The sequence below is a fragment of the Onychomys torridus genome, chromosome 2, assembly GCF_903995425.1.
Source record: "Onychomys torridus chromosome 2, mOncTor1.1, whole genome shotgun sequence".
Classification (NCBI taxonomy): domain Eukaryota; kingdom Metazoa; phylum Chordata; class Mammalia; order Rodentia; family Cricetidae; genus Onychomys; species Onychomys torridus.
The window spans coordinates 116920294-116934007 of record NC_050444.1 but is presented as its reverse complement, the minus strand read 5'-3'; the positions used below and the strand labels follow the sequence as shown (position 1 = coordinate 116934007).

Here is a 13714-nt window from a genome sequence, read left to right as displayed (position 1 = left end):
ATTTTATGAGCTGTGTTAGGCAATGCTTTCTCCAAAGTATAAATAAATAACCAAACCTGAGGATGGATTATACTTTGTCAATTAAAAAAAAATGTGCTTTAAAGAATACTACCAAGAAAATGTAAGGATAATGCAGAGAATGACAGGAACATGTGAAGTCATAAATCTGAGAAGGATACATATGTAAACTATCTAGAGGACCCTGATAAGCAAAGAATGAAAAGAAAAAATTCTCAAATGATTTACAGAGAATTTTTTAAGATATTTCCCAAAGATACACAAATATCCAGTAAGTACATAAAAGATACTCAGTATAATTAGTCCCTAGAAAAATGAAAATTAAAGCACTGTAAAGGACCAGGGACACCAGGATGGCTGAGGAAGATCGGAGATAGATAGACGATTGATAGATGGACAGATAGACGATACATGGATAGACAGATAAGACTTTTGGAATAGAAGCAAGTGTCAGAGCACACGTGGAGAAATTTAAATCCTTTTGCCTTGTTGTTGTTGTTTGTTTGTTAATATAGAATTGTGCAGCTCCTTTAGAAAACAGCTTTGCCATCCTGCAAAAGTTTAAACACATAATCTTCATATGTTCCAAGAATTACTCTTTCATGTACATACACCCAAGAAGCTGAAAACACGTACCCCCACTCCCACCCCCCCAAAAATCCTTGTACATGGCATTATGCTGAATAGGCAAAACTCAGAAGCAACCCAAGTGTCCAACAGATAAGAAGTAAAAAAAATGTGATTTAATCACACAGTGGAATACCACTCATCCACAAAAACAACGAAGCACTGGATGCCATAATGTGGTCAAATCCCAAACTGTTACACTAAAGTCAAATGAGCCTAACACAAAAGCACAGTATTGTGCTGTAGTAACAAGGCTGCACAACTCTGACTATACCAACACTGAGCTGTATACTTCAAAATGATCAACAAAATGGTTGTACAGAAAGAGCAGAAGTGGGGAGAGAAAGTAAGAACCCACCCCGTGCCCACATTAAAAAAACAAATAAGAAATGAGTTTAACAAAAGTTTAAAAGCGTCTACATGGGCCTTTCTGTGCCTTGAGACTCAGCACTCCAGGCTGGCACAGTATGAACAAAACCTTAAATGTTGCTCATGAGATCAGCGTGGTTCTGGCCGGAAGTTGACAGTGATGGACAGACTGTGGGTCTTCTGTCAGGGTCAGAAATGCTGCCTTACATATGGGAAGGACCACAGTGACAGAAGCATTTCAGTAGGAGAAAAGAGAAATCAGTCACCTGGCCACAAGCTTCCTCTCAGTGTGACTGTAAGATTTTTTTTTCCACAACAGACAGCATTCTGAATATTACCTAGCACCCATAACCTTTGTCTCTCATTATTCAATCATTACTTGTGATTCATATTTTGGAGAAATATACTTGGCCAGCGTATCACATGACTGAGCAAGATTTTGCACTCTTAAGAGTTATCTGTTGAACTGTGTCCTCTCTACAAATTAGAGTAAGGAGGCTCTATCCCCCAGAAACACAGAATGCAATCTTAGCCCTAGCATAGTACTATTCATGCTTTTTACAAAAGGGGATTATTTGGAGAATGTTCCGGGGAGAACATCACAGAGCATCAAGCCCAAACTGAAGTAATGCGTCCATGAGCCAATGTGTGTCATCAAGTTCTGGTAAGCCCCAGGAGAATACAGAAATCCTCCTTTGCAATGCTGAGGACGAGCCAACTGTACAGATGTCTTGCTATCAGAATTCTAGCTGCAGAGCTGGATGATACATGTCTTAGCTATGCAGTTAACATCACTCGCAGATAGATGGCATATGCCATTCATTGTTATTTAGCGGGAACACCTAAAATGTTTATTACAAATATGCTATGTGAAGCTGTCAGCAGCCCATGCATTTTTTTTATTTTCCGTGTGTCTTGATTCCATCAGAAGTCATGTCAAGTGACTGACTTACATTACCTAGATTTAAGTAAATACACTCTTAGATGCACAATGACAATGTTGTCTAATGACACTTGCTCAGATACATCTCCACTGATGAGTGGCATGTGACCACACTCTTCAATTTATACGTGCTGAGGCAATGGGTACATTTAAGACTAACATGCATGATGGGATTATAAAATCAATAGGATTTTCTATAATGATGATTATCAGATATGATCCCATATGTATGCTTGAACATGGTACACATATTTCTCCAGAGTTAAGCTCTATGTGAAGTAAGTCCATTTGGACAATGGAGGAAAATGAATTTTTATAGCCCTAACATATAAAATTATACACATTATATGTATGTCTAGCCTGTGAGCAGAATACTCAGTTGTACAAAATAATGTTAAAATTGTAAATTTTGATGGCCTGGGCTTTCAATTATAGAACACCAATTTTACATACACATTTTTTACTTGGGGTATGAAGGTGTGTTTGTCAATGTGGGTAGGTGGAGCATTGTCACTTGGCAGTTTTGCTTGCCTGATTTAGACCTTTTACATCCTTAGACAGTATGAGGCTCCACTGTGCTCATGCTCCAGGGCTTGTAACTGCCAGGGGTGGTCTAGAGTCTAGCCAACAAACACAGCGGCACTAAAGCCTAAGGTTATAAACAGAGCCATCTAAAAACCTCAAACTGGCTCTTACTCTCAGCTGAACAACCATCCCAAAGCTGTTTTGTGAAAACTGGAATTGGTTGGTCCCTCAGAAGGAGGGACGGGAGCCCTCCTGGGCTGAAGTCTCAAGGCCTGGCTTTGCCTGGTTTCTGCCTCCTGCGTCTCATCTCACTCATTTGATGTTCTGGATATTAGGACAGTGTCTCAGATGCTAATTTTGTTTTATTTTCAGTGACTCTGACTGTGTGACTAGAAGTAAACTTGTAAACTGCATGCCACTTCTACTTGTGGGAAAAAGCAGATCTCAAGGAAGGCTGTTCATGTTATCCTTAATGCTGTGATGTCCCTACAGCTCTCGGTTTGCTTATTTCTGACCTGCTTCTGGGTTCGCCTGCTCACTGGAGGTGCTGGGAGCATAGATGGGCACTACCAGCCTATCTGGGAGTTAATCTTAGGAACTCTTAGAAACAGAGTAAGCACTGGCAGTTAAGAAAGGAGGCAATGCCATGGGTTCTTAAGGGAAAGAAGTACTGGGGCGGGTAGACAGCTCAATGGGTAATAGCGCTTGCTATACAGGCATGAAGGCTTGAGTTAAGTCTTCTGAAGTCACACAAAATGCCAAGTATGGTCAAGGGTGGCGATAACCCCAGTACTGGGGGCAGGGATAAAGGAGACAGGATAACTGTTGGGACTTGCTGGTCAGCAGCCTAACTTTGGGTTCAGTGAGAGATCCTATCTCAGGGGACTAAAGCAGAGGCTGATGGAGGAGGACATATTCTTCTGGTGTCAGCACACACACTTGCACACACTAAGGAAAGAAAAATACAAGGATCACAACGACAATGAGGAATGCCAAAATGGTAGAAATTGAGCTGGAAAAGGCCCTGTGAAGGCCTTGGGTTGAAGATTTTTAGGTGAATCAACACGGTTGACCTAAGCAAACACGCAGCTCTACACAGCGTGCTGCTGCTGCCTAAACTCAGACAGCAAACGTGAAACACAAATGTCTAATGTCAGCAGATCCCTTCAGCTGTGGTCAGGTATCATTAATGAACTTCAGTCTCCTCTTCAAGTACATCAACTCACAAAGCTTCTAGATTATCTCTATACAATTGCATCACCAGAAAGATGACCATCAAGAAAAAGCTAACACATACAGAAAGGAGGACATGTTAGTATTTAAAAACCATTGGGATTACAAAGAACTACCTTTCTCATGCAAAAGCAGCAGACAGAAAGTCAATAGCCCTGGGCTGAACCGTAAAGGAAAATTAGTGAACCGCAAAAGCGGCCTCTGACCGGATTACCAGCCACATTAGAAACACAGATTAATATGAACGAATAAGGGGACCTGTGTGGGAAGTGGTTTTAAGGCATGTAACAAAAGTTTTAATCTTTGTTTAAATAAGACTTCAAAAGAATTCCATAAACAATGGAATTGTTGAGGCAACTAAAAAAAAAAAAAAAAAAAAAAAGAAGTTAGCTTTAAGAGATGCAAGGCTGAGTGGGCAAACTTCTGAGTGTCCTGAGATCAAGCAATAGTTGAGATCACAGTAGGTAGAATGCAATTAGCACTGGGCGATTTTAAAGACTCTTTCACAGTTGCCTTTAACTGGCTGATGAAACAGCAGAGCAGTGTGGCTGAAGGCCAATGTTTATTTTTACCCAGTACCTATTTTATTAATGGGATTGCGGGCCACTGGGCCTCCAGGTACACACCAATGCACTAAAATACCCCACTCTGTAATTAAGTGGCCCAGAGGGGATTAGAGCAGGCTAAGTGGCTGCTACTTTTCACCCTGGTGTGGTCCAAGCAGGCATGCTGAGGCCCTCATGGCAGTCCTGGTGAATTCTACCTCATAAGACTACAGAATGAGGAGGGGGGGGGGCTGCAAAGCCATGTTTGAATAAATGGGTCTTTCTCTCCAAATAAAAATATACATAAAGAGAAAAAAATACCTCCTTCAGTAGATGTTTCTAGAGTGAAAGATGAGGATCCCTCAGCCAGAATAATAAACGCATCAACAATAGCATCATTTAAAGAAATGGAATCCTTAAACCCCATTATCAAGGGACTTGGAAGGAATCTAACTTCCAGGGGACTCTCATTCCAAGATGGGGCTCACCCTCCTCTTTGTGAGTTACAGCTTCAGCTGCTGAGTTCTTTGAAAGGAATAAAAAATAAAGTGATCAGCTAATGTTGCCCTGTGTAATAATTCAAAGCACCAAAAATGCTTGCAGAATGTAAAACAGACCCTGTTAGCAGGAGGAAAAGTTCCTAAGCCAGCACTCTATCATTTTTTTTTGTTTTGTTTGATTTGACCAAATCCACTGTTGCCGCTAACTGTTAGATTCATTTAAAAATAGTAAATGTAGGAAGAGGTTTGCTTTGATCAGTCAGATTCCTGATTGCCAGGCTAGAGATTACTGCCAGGGCTGGTCTCCTGTGGGGCTTCACATCAGAGAGAAAGCAAAGGCAAAGGCATCTGGAAACACAGTGTTCTGGCCCCAGCACAGGACAACATTGCCTCTGCCCAGAAACCTACCGGAGAAATGCTTAGGAACGACAGAGCATAGAGATGTGGAGTACTTACGAGGATCCTGGACTTGCGGTAGGAGCAGGTCCTGAAAAATGAGAACAACAAAGGAAACAGTCTGGGTAACTGGAGGGTGGGGGAGAGTGTCCACCAATGACAGTGCAAGCTCCCACCCTTACTGATTTTTCTTGGATTCATTCTTGCCTTTAGTTTTCTCCAATCCCCTCTATGAATCAAAGCATACCAGTGAGGATGTGCCTACCTCCCACAGCACAGGGTCTGAAAAAAGATCAGACAAACGCATACTATTAACAGAGTATCCCCTGCCCCTCTAGGAGGCTCAGTGACTGCATGTGGGCAGGCATTCACAATCCCAACACCTCGGGGTGGGAGGCCCTGTGCTGAGAGCTACAGGGCACAGGAGTTTGGAGTCGGGGAAGTAAGGTCGGAGAGAAGTGGCTTCCTCTATTCCTCCTCTGCTGTTACGGAACTGGGTCACCCTGACCATGGGAATTCCCTACTGGGCCTGTGGATTACTTATTTATAAATTAAACACACTGGCACTGGCTGTGGGACTCAATAAGTGCTCTTATGAACTCTGGTTGTCCTGACACAATGGACTGATGGCCTATGGACAAACCCATTGAAGGCTGCTTACCGAACTTGACAAACAGGACTCCAGTGGTAGAAACCACTTTCTTGCCATTGGATGCCACACACTGGAAGTAACCAGTGTCTGTGGTGTCAAGGTTTCTAATCCGCAGCCGAGAGCCATAGTTAGTTGCCCGGAAGGAAATCCTACGAGGTTCCTGGACCACAGGTGCATCATTCTTGAACCAGCGGATAGTGGGAGGTGGATTCCCGGACACTTTGCAGTGCAGTTCGGCAGTCTGCCCCAGGGATGTGGTGATGTTATTCATTGGTTCATCAAGGGTTAAGTAAGAATCTGTGGATAAGAGAAGAGAGGCAATGAGAGGGATACACAGCAGAAGAAGACCCCTAAGCAAACCCAGGGTGTTACAGTGCGTCCCTAGCATCACAAGATAGATCAGTATATGGAAATAGACAAGGAATGAGGCGGCAGCCCTTACTAAGATCCCACGGCTACTAATACACCCCACAGAGCCTGATGCTGGGACAGAAGAGTGTTGACTGGTCAGAATATGACCCAAGTATTCACATGAGTTGCACTCACAGTTAGCCATACTTTCTCAGCCAAGGAAAGATAACTTTTTGAACCTCAGATTATAAACAGATTATAAAATTAATACGTTTCTTGTTGCGAACAATAATACAGCAAAGAAGAGGAGGAGATGGAGACAAAGGAGCAGTAAGATTGAAGTTCACTAGAATCTTTTCACCTCTAAATGAAACCTTTCTCAACTTCTGACAAACAGCGTTTCTGTTTGTCCATCTTGGATAAGAAAGAATCAAACACAGGAAAAAGCAAGAGCAACCCAATTATTTCCACACCACACAAGTGTACCCCAAACCTTCCTATTGGCGGCATGAGGTTCATGGAGAATAGATCACTACCAGAAAAAGGGGCAGTGGACACTTTCATAATATCATTCATGTGAGCCAGAATAAGTTAGGTTGTGTCATCCATCCGCCCATCCACCCATCCACCCACCCATCCACCCATCCATCCACCCACCCATCCACTCATCCACCCACCCATCCATCCACTCATCCACCCATCCACCCATCCATCCACCCACCCATCCACCTACCCATCCATCCATCCACCCATCCACCCATCCATCCACCCACCCATCCACCTACCCACCCATCCATCCACCCACCCACCCATCCATCCACTCATCCACCCATCCACCCATCCATCCACCCACCCATCCACCTACCCATCCATCCACCCACCCATCCACCTACCCATCCATCCACCCACCCATCCATCCATCCATCCATCCTTCATCTGTCACCTACCCCTGTCTATCACATATCAATTCAGCATGTCATTTTAACTGACATGTAATTTGCTTCCCATGTCACGTACTGAACTCAAATGGTCCCACAAGTACTGACAAACGCATGCACCTGTGGAACCAGTGTCCTATCCAGGTAGATCAGTGCCTCTGAAACTGCTCCCAAATCCTTTGTAGTCAGTCCCAGCTCCCAAATCTTGCCTCCCACCCCTCCCCCAGGCAACCACTGTTCTGATTTCTATCATCATAGAAGCAATTTTGCTGATGCCAGACTTTCATATAAGTAGAATTATCATGTGATTTCATTTGCATCTGGCTTCTTTTGAGATTTGCTACATTAAAATTTTTAATGAAATCAGTTTTAAGTTTGCTCTTCAATAGTGCTTAGAAAACAATAAATATTAGTTTTAAATTCAGCTAAATAAGTAAGTTATTTTTAAAAATTAAGTTCGATATCTGAAGACAGCTATTTGTCTATATGAAATTTTCTTTGGTTTCACTTTTCCCTAGGTAGGTTATCCCATGACCAACATCCTCTCTGCTGTTTGTCCTTCTTTAGTCCTTGTAGGATTCTGTGCTCTGAATGGAATAGTCACTACTCTTTTCATCAGAGCGACTATGATTACCCACAAGAGACCCTAAGGTCGGGGCCAAAGAAAGAGGGAGTGGAGGAAATCCTTAGGCCCTCACCCGAGATTCCACCTCTCCACACACCTTGGTTGAGTCTTGATACCTGCCTCTAGCTGAATTTGTAAATTTAAATTACTACATGTGGTCAGCAGCTACTATATTGGACACCACAGAACACAGTAAATTTTTTGAATTTAATGGAATTTTATTGGGAAATAACTTTTTGTTTCTTGAGATTTTTAACTGGATAATTTAATTACCCAAAAGCCTATAAAGGAGGCTCATAAAAAGAAATGTTTTTTTTTTTTCAGTTTACACAGGAAGATTGGGGTAAGATGTGCTGTTAGTCTCTGAATCCTCACAGGACCATGTTGTCCAACTGAATGACATTCATCACGTTTGTAGGAGGACCAAGTTCACCATTTGCTGTTACTCTAATCAGACTCTTTATCTCAAGCTGCTAGTACTCTGTCCAACAGGATCAGGACTGCACCAGTGATTGTGCTAAAGCTTTGGTTTTAACATGTATATTCTGATCTCTATCTTGGAGCATGTTTCTGTACCCTGTTTATGAGCTATGTATCTATCAATTCATCCATCCTTGGCCCATGGGTATGACTGTGCCCGAGTATAGACACATATGTTTGATAGATGCCCAGGAGGTAGGAAGGATTAATTAATAGCTTAACAACCTCAGTGGATTACTATATACTCTTTATAGACAGAAACTTGGAAATGCAATCATACAAAGCCCTTATAAGCCTACAACTAACACTCTATTAGGCTCTGGAACTTGATTGGCTGGGTTGAATATTCAGGTGTTCTCCCTGCTCCCATGCTTATCTGTATAACCTAGGGCAAGCTACTTAAGCTTTTCGTACCTTGTTAGAACTAACTAAAAAACTTAACAGTAAATAGGTGCCACCTGGCAAAGCTGTTAGAAGAAGATTAAAATTAAATTGAGTGATACATGTGCAGTACTTAAGTCAGGGTTTGCTGAAACCCAAGAACCGAAATGTTATTTAATAGTGCCGTTGCAGGTTTTACAATAGTGACTTCTGTGATAGGCTTTCCAGGTTACACAGAGCTCTCCTTCCTCTATCTCCTCCAGCACTGGGTAGGTGGGAAAGGCATGTTAATCACAGTGCCCCATTGAAGAAGAGGGAATTCTGAACCAGATGTTAGCTCACTAGCCCTTGTTCGAACAGGTGGCTTCCCAACATATCAACAGTCATGGCCTTCAAGCCTCAGGCTCAGCAAATACTACCTGAAGTCCAAAGGCAGCAGTCACAGACTGAAGTCTGTATGTCAAGAATTTTCAGCTGTGTTCACCCTCTCCCAATCTCTTCAAGGAAGGAACATGGTCTCTCCCTTACTAGGGGGAAATCTACCGTCACAGATGTCAAATGACTTGCCTAAGGCTTGTGGCCATACTGGGTCCAAGTCATAGTCCTCTAGCCCACACCCTTAGCCCCTCCACTCCATCACCTGCCTGGAGAGCAGTGCCCACTGAAGCTGGACACACATACTCCTGGTTGGCCAAGCCCTTCCTCAGCTCCAGGAGAGCTGTCGGGGAAAGGGTCCAGTCTGAGCCTGGTGTTTCAATTTTCCTGAGAGGTCTAGCCTATGCCTGACTGCTCTGCATGCTATCTGGTCACAGATATATCTCCAAAGATCACCTCTCTCTGAAAGCACCAGAGGGCCACAGAACATCTTGAGGTCAGCATTTCTCCAGAGACACAAAAAGGACCCCAATGCATCTCAGTGCTCACTGACCAGAGCCTTGCTCAAAGGATAAGATACAGATTGGTTGGTGACTAGGTAGCTACTCACCTGAGGCATAAAGCTGACACACACTCAGCAGCTGAGTTTGGCCAAGGACACAAGTGTCAGGGTGGCATTTCAACTAAGTGACACAAAAGCATTCTGACAGTCATAAAATGATAAGACATGTCTGCACCCCTCCATCTTTCTCACATACACTCTGTGTGTGTGTGTGTGTGTGTGTGTGTGTGTGAGAGAGAGAGAGAGAGAGAGAGAGAGAGAGAGAGAGAGAGAATGGAACCTGCCTCAGCATGTGGGTTCCATGCGTCAAATTCTGGGTCATCTGGTTTGACAGCAGGTGCCTCTACCCACTGAGCCATCTCACCAGTCCTCCGTCTTCTTTCTTACCAAGCCCCTGCCTGGGGTCTATTTTCTTCCTGGAATGCTCTGTGGCTTCATGTGTCATGCTAGGGGAGCTAACTCTGGGCTATGCATGCAAAGCTTGAGTGACCATTGCAGGCTCTGCAAGTGGCTGGAAAAGAAGTTGATCAGCTCATAGGATCAAGGGCTAGTTCTTCCACTAGGAGCCACGAGGATTAAGTTGTCACTGGAATACCACTCTCAGGGATTTTATTTTCTTCTCTTTTATCTGGGCCCTTGGGGTGTCTTTCTGCTTGGGACAGTGTATTTTTCCATAGGACAGACACACAGCCACTGCTGAAGTTGAGTAGCAGGCAATATCATTTGGCTCCTACACCTTTCCCTGGCTTGTTGCACTTTGGTGGCTGGAGTCAGTGCCCCTGACCGTGCATGCTCGGGCAATGGGACATGCCTCACTCTTTCCCCTTCTTCCCTAGACTACCAATGCTGAGATGGGCAGGGGAATAGAAGTTGGGTATAATTGGCCTTGAGAAAGAAGAAAATTCCAGTTCCATTGACTATAGTGGGTAGCTGTTCCAGTTTTGACCTGGAAGTACTACCCCCATTGAGGCTTCCAGTAACTGTCACACTGACGAGGCAGAGCCAAGAGAGGTCCAGATGCTGGCTTTCTTAGTTCCTGGATCCTAGACACTGGAGGTAGACCATGCAGAGTTCTCCAGAGAACACAGCTGGACTGCACTACACCTTTCCCGGACCCTGGAACCTATCCTTTTACTTGTAAGTTACCCCACAAAATAAACCTCCCTTTTAACTACGTGGAGTGGCCTCAATACTTTCACCAATAATTGACTCCACCTCTCTGTGTGAGCAAACCCCGGTGATGATGATGATGATCATGATGATGATGATGATGATACATCTCTAATGGTGAACACCCTACCTAGCACTTGCTGTCCTGACAGCTATGGTTATGAGCATCCTACTCATGAGACATGTAAGGCACAGAGAGGTAAGAGGGTTGTTCAGGACCACAAGACAATAAACAAAAATTGATATTTAAAACAAATGAAGCTCTAGAGCAGAAGTTCTCACACCCAAGAGTTGGGGGGGTGGGGGTGGGAATGAAGGGTGAATTTGGTCATAGAATGCATTTATGTATAAAAGAAAAATGAAACAAAAATAATAAATACAGAAATCCCAAACCTTATACTGTCCAGAATATTATGGACTCCAAGGAGGTTTTTTTTTTTTTTTTTTTTTTTTTTTTTTTTTTTTTTTTTTTTTTGCAATTTGTTGAAAACTAAAAGAACCTGGTAATTAATGTGAATGCTTTAATGAAAAACAAGCATATTCTACAGAAACACACAATAGTGAAGAGTGTCATTATTTTATCTTGCTGCTAATGCATTATTTAAGATTATTATTTAAGATCAGGGCTGCCTCTTCTTTTAGCATTTACTCTGTTGAGATGCACTATATGGGGTATGAACAGTCTGGCTTTACGTAAGTCAAAACATTCTCCTTTGACATTACAACAAAATCAGGGAACAGGTACTTTCTCTAGTTCCAGTGTGACTAACAAAACCATAGCAATGAACTTTCCTAACCTGTTACATGAAAAAGGATTGACTGGTCTCCTACATTCAACGTACACATGGTTTCTTAAGAGTGTCACATAGAGAACACTGATTTGCTGAGCTAGATACATCTTCCACACATGGCCACATCCCACTTCTCCCCTTTAAAGACAGGCCACATACTCTCCCTGTGTAATCCTAGAACTAGCTAGCCTAGAACTCACTCTGTATACCAGGCTGGCCTTGAACTCACAGAGATCTGCCTGTCTTTGTCATTGCCTCCTAAGGGCTGGGATTAGAGGCCTGCACAACCACATCTGGCTCACTGGATAAATTTTAAATGTCATCTACATTTTGGTCACTTCCAGTCACCAGTCAAGACTGGGAGAGGATCAAGTGCGAGGTATTGGCTCCATGTTTTCAAAATTCTACTTTCTGTTTGCAACTTCACATTTTACTATTGGCAACTAAAACTGGTCTCCTGTCTCCTTAAGTAACAAGCTCGTTTACTCCAATCCTGAGAAAACTCAAGTGGCTAACCAGTTCACTGGCTCCTTCCAGAAGTAGTGAGCTCAGCCTGGAGCACAAGCGTTTTCTGGGAGACGAGCTTTCCAGTACCAGAACCTTGGTGCTCAGGAGGCATGATTTACACAGACATCCTATTTCATCACATGGAACATGAAACGTTTGGACTCCAGAGTCAAGATTTATTGAAGCATCCCTGCTGCCTTGTGGAAGCCATTCTTGAGTGCAATTGGCTTTTCCCTAACTGCCATGGTCAACAGTGCAGAAGGCAGACAGGGCCACTGTCTGTTACTCCTGTCTTATCATGTACTAAAGCCGTGGCTCTGTGTTTTCAGCCATGGTAAACTGAGGTTCAGAGGTTGGAAAGACACAGGTCACAACTAATAACAGCTAGGATTGGGAGTCAGGCCCAGTGTCTCATCATACTTCCTGGCTGCCCTTCCTTGCCTGCACATCCTTGTCTTCTGGGAAGGTCTCTTGGCAGGTTCTCAGGACACTGGTTTAGCTTTAGCCTTGAGCTCCCTAAGTCAGAGAGCAGGGAGTGGCTGCAAGAATATGCATGACCTATGACGTCAGGTAACTGAATGTAGAGGTCATAAAAAAAAGTTGGCAACAGTAAAAGGTTTCCGAACATGTAACAACCAAAAGTTAATTCAAAATCAAACATAAAATGGATCTGAGGTATTTCTGGCAGCCCTTGTCAGGCTGCATTATGTAACCTCTCTGCACCTTGTTTCTGAGCACACAGCATGTGCACTCTGCACTGGGCATGCTAGCACACCACATCACTCCAATGAGCGCCACCTGAAAACCGTGGCTCATTACAAAACTGTCAGTACGTGGACTGTAGAGCTTCCATTCTATATGCAAAATTTTCTGCTCTTATTGAAACATATGGTCTAATTATGTAAAACAAAGGCTTTTAATATTTTCTTCATGTCATTCCCCAGCATGCAAGGACCAATTTAGTATGTCTTTGGACTGTTTTATGTTCGAATGATGTTCTGAAAACTTGCTGTGATGTAGGTGTCTCATTTATGACTTAGTTGCCTATGGATACCTGCTCTCTTCACAGTGAGCAGCTGTGAGTCTTTATTAATTGTTTTCCTCTGCACAAAGACACTGATAAGGACCAAGGACCAAGCGCTGCACTAGTCTGAAAGGATAGAGATACATATTTAGAAGGTCATTTGACACTATGTCCCTTTAGCAAAATAATGATAGTAGGCTCACGCCTAGTGCCCATAAGTTCTCTAGCTAAAGGTTCTGATCCAGAGTTAAAGTAACAGGCATGTGTTTTTTTCCTGTGGAATGTGTCTCAAATACAAGCAGAAAGTGATTGGCTATCTCCATATTATTCATGCTACTGCTATTGCACACATGAATATATCTTGCCAGGTTGGGTGTTATTGTCCCTTTCGAGGTTCACAGTTGGTTAAAAATATAGAAGACTCATTTTCCCGGCATCCTACACAGTGCCTTCCAGTAATATGAGAGCTAGCCTGCAGGGAAGAAGCTTCTAGGGCAATACCCAGTTTGATTTCCCCAAGTCCTATCACTGAAGTGTGTAGCATCTTCAGTAATTAATAGCATCTTACCATTTAGTTCTGGTGGGTACCCAAGAGCAATGGCATTAGTCGAGGCTATTTTGAGGGGGGGTTGTCTTTGAAATCGCCTCTAACCAACAACTCAAGGGAAGGTATCTCACACCCAGAACTGGGCTTTGTGCTTG

The 13714-nt window shown here is 43.2% G+C and overlaps 1 protein-coding gene across 1 annotated transcript in view; it reads right to left on the bottom strand.

Annotated features, from left to right (window-relative positions):
• Ror1 (receptor tyrosine kinase like orphan receptor 1) overlaps positions 1-13714 on the bottom strand; it is a 353310-nt gene that overhangs the window by 106020 nt on the left and 233576 nt on the right. The window contains exons 3-4 of the mRNA XM_036177333.1: positions 5818-6105; positions 5217-5247 (exon numbers count right to left, since the gene is read on the bottom strand). Coding sequence (XP_036033226.1) covers positions 5217-5247; positions 5818-6105 — 319 coding nt within the window. The remainder of the gene's footprint in view (positions 1-5216; positions 5248-5817; positions 6106-13714) is intronic.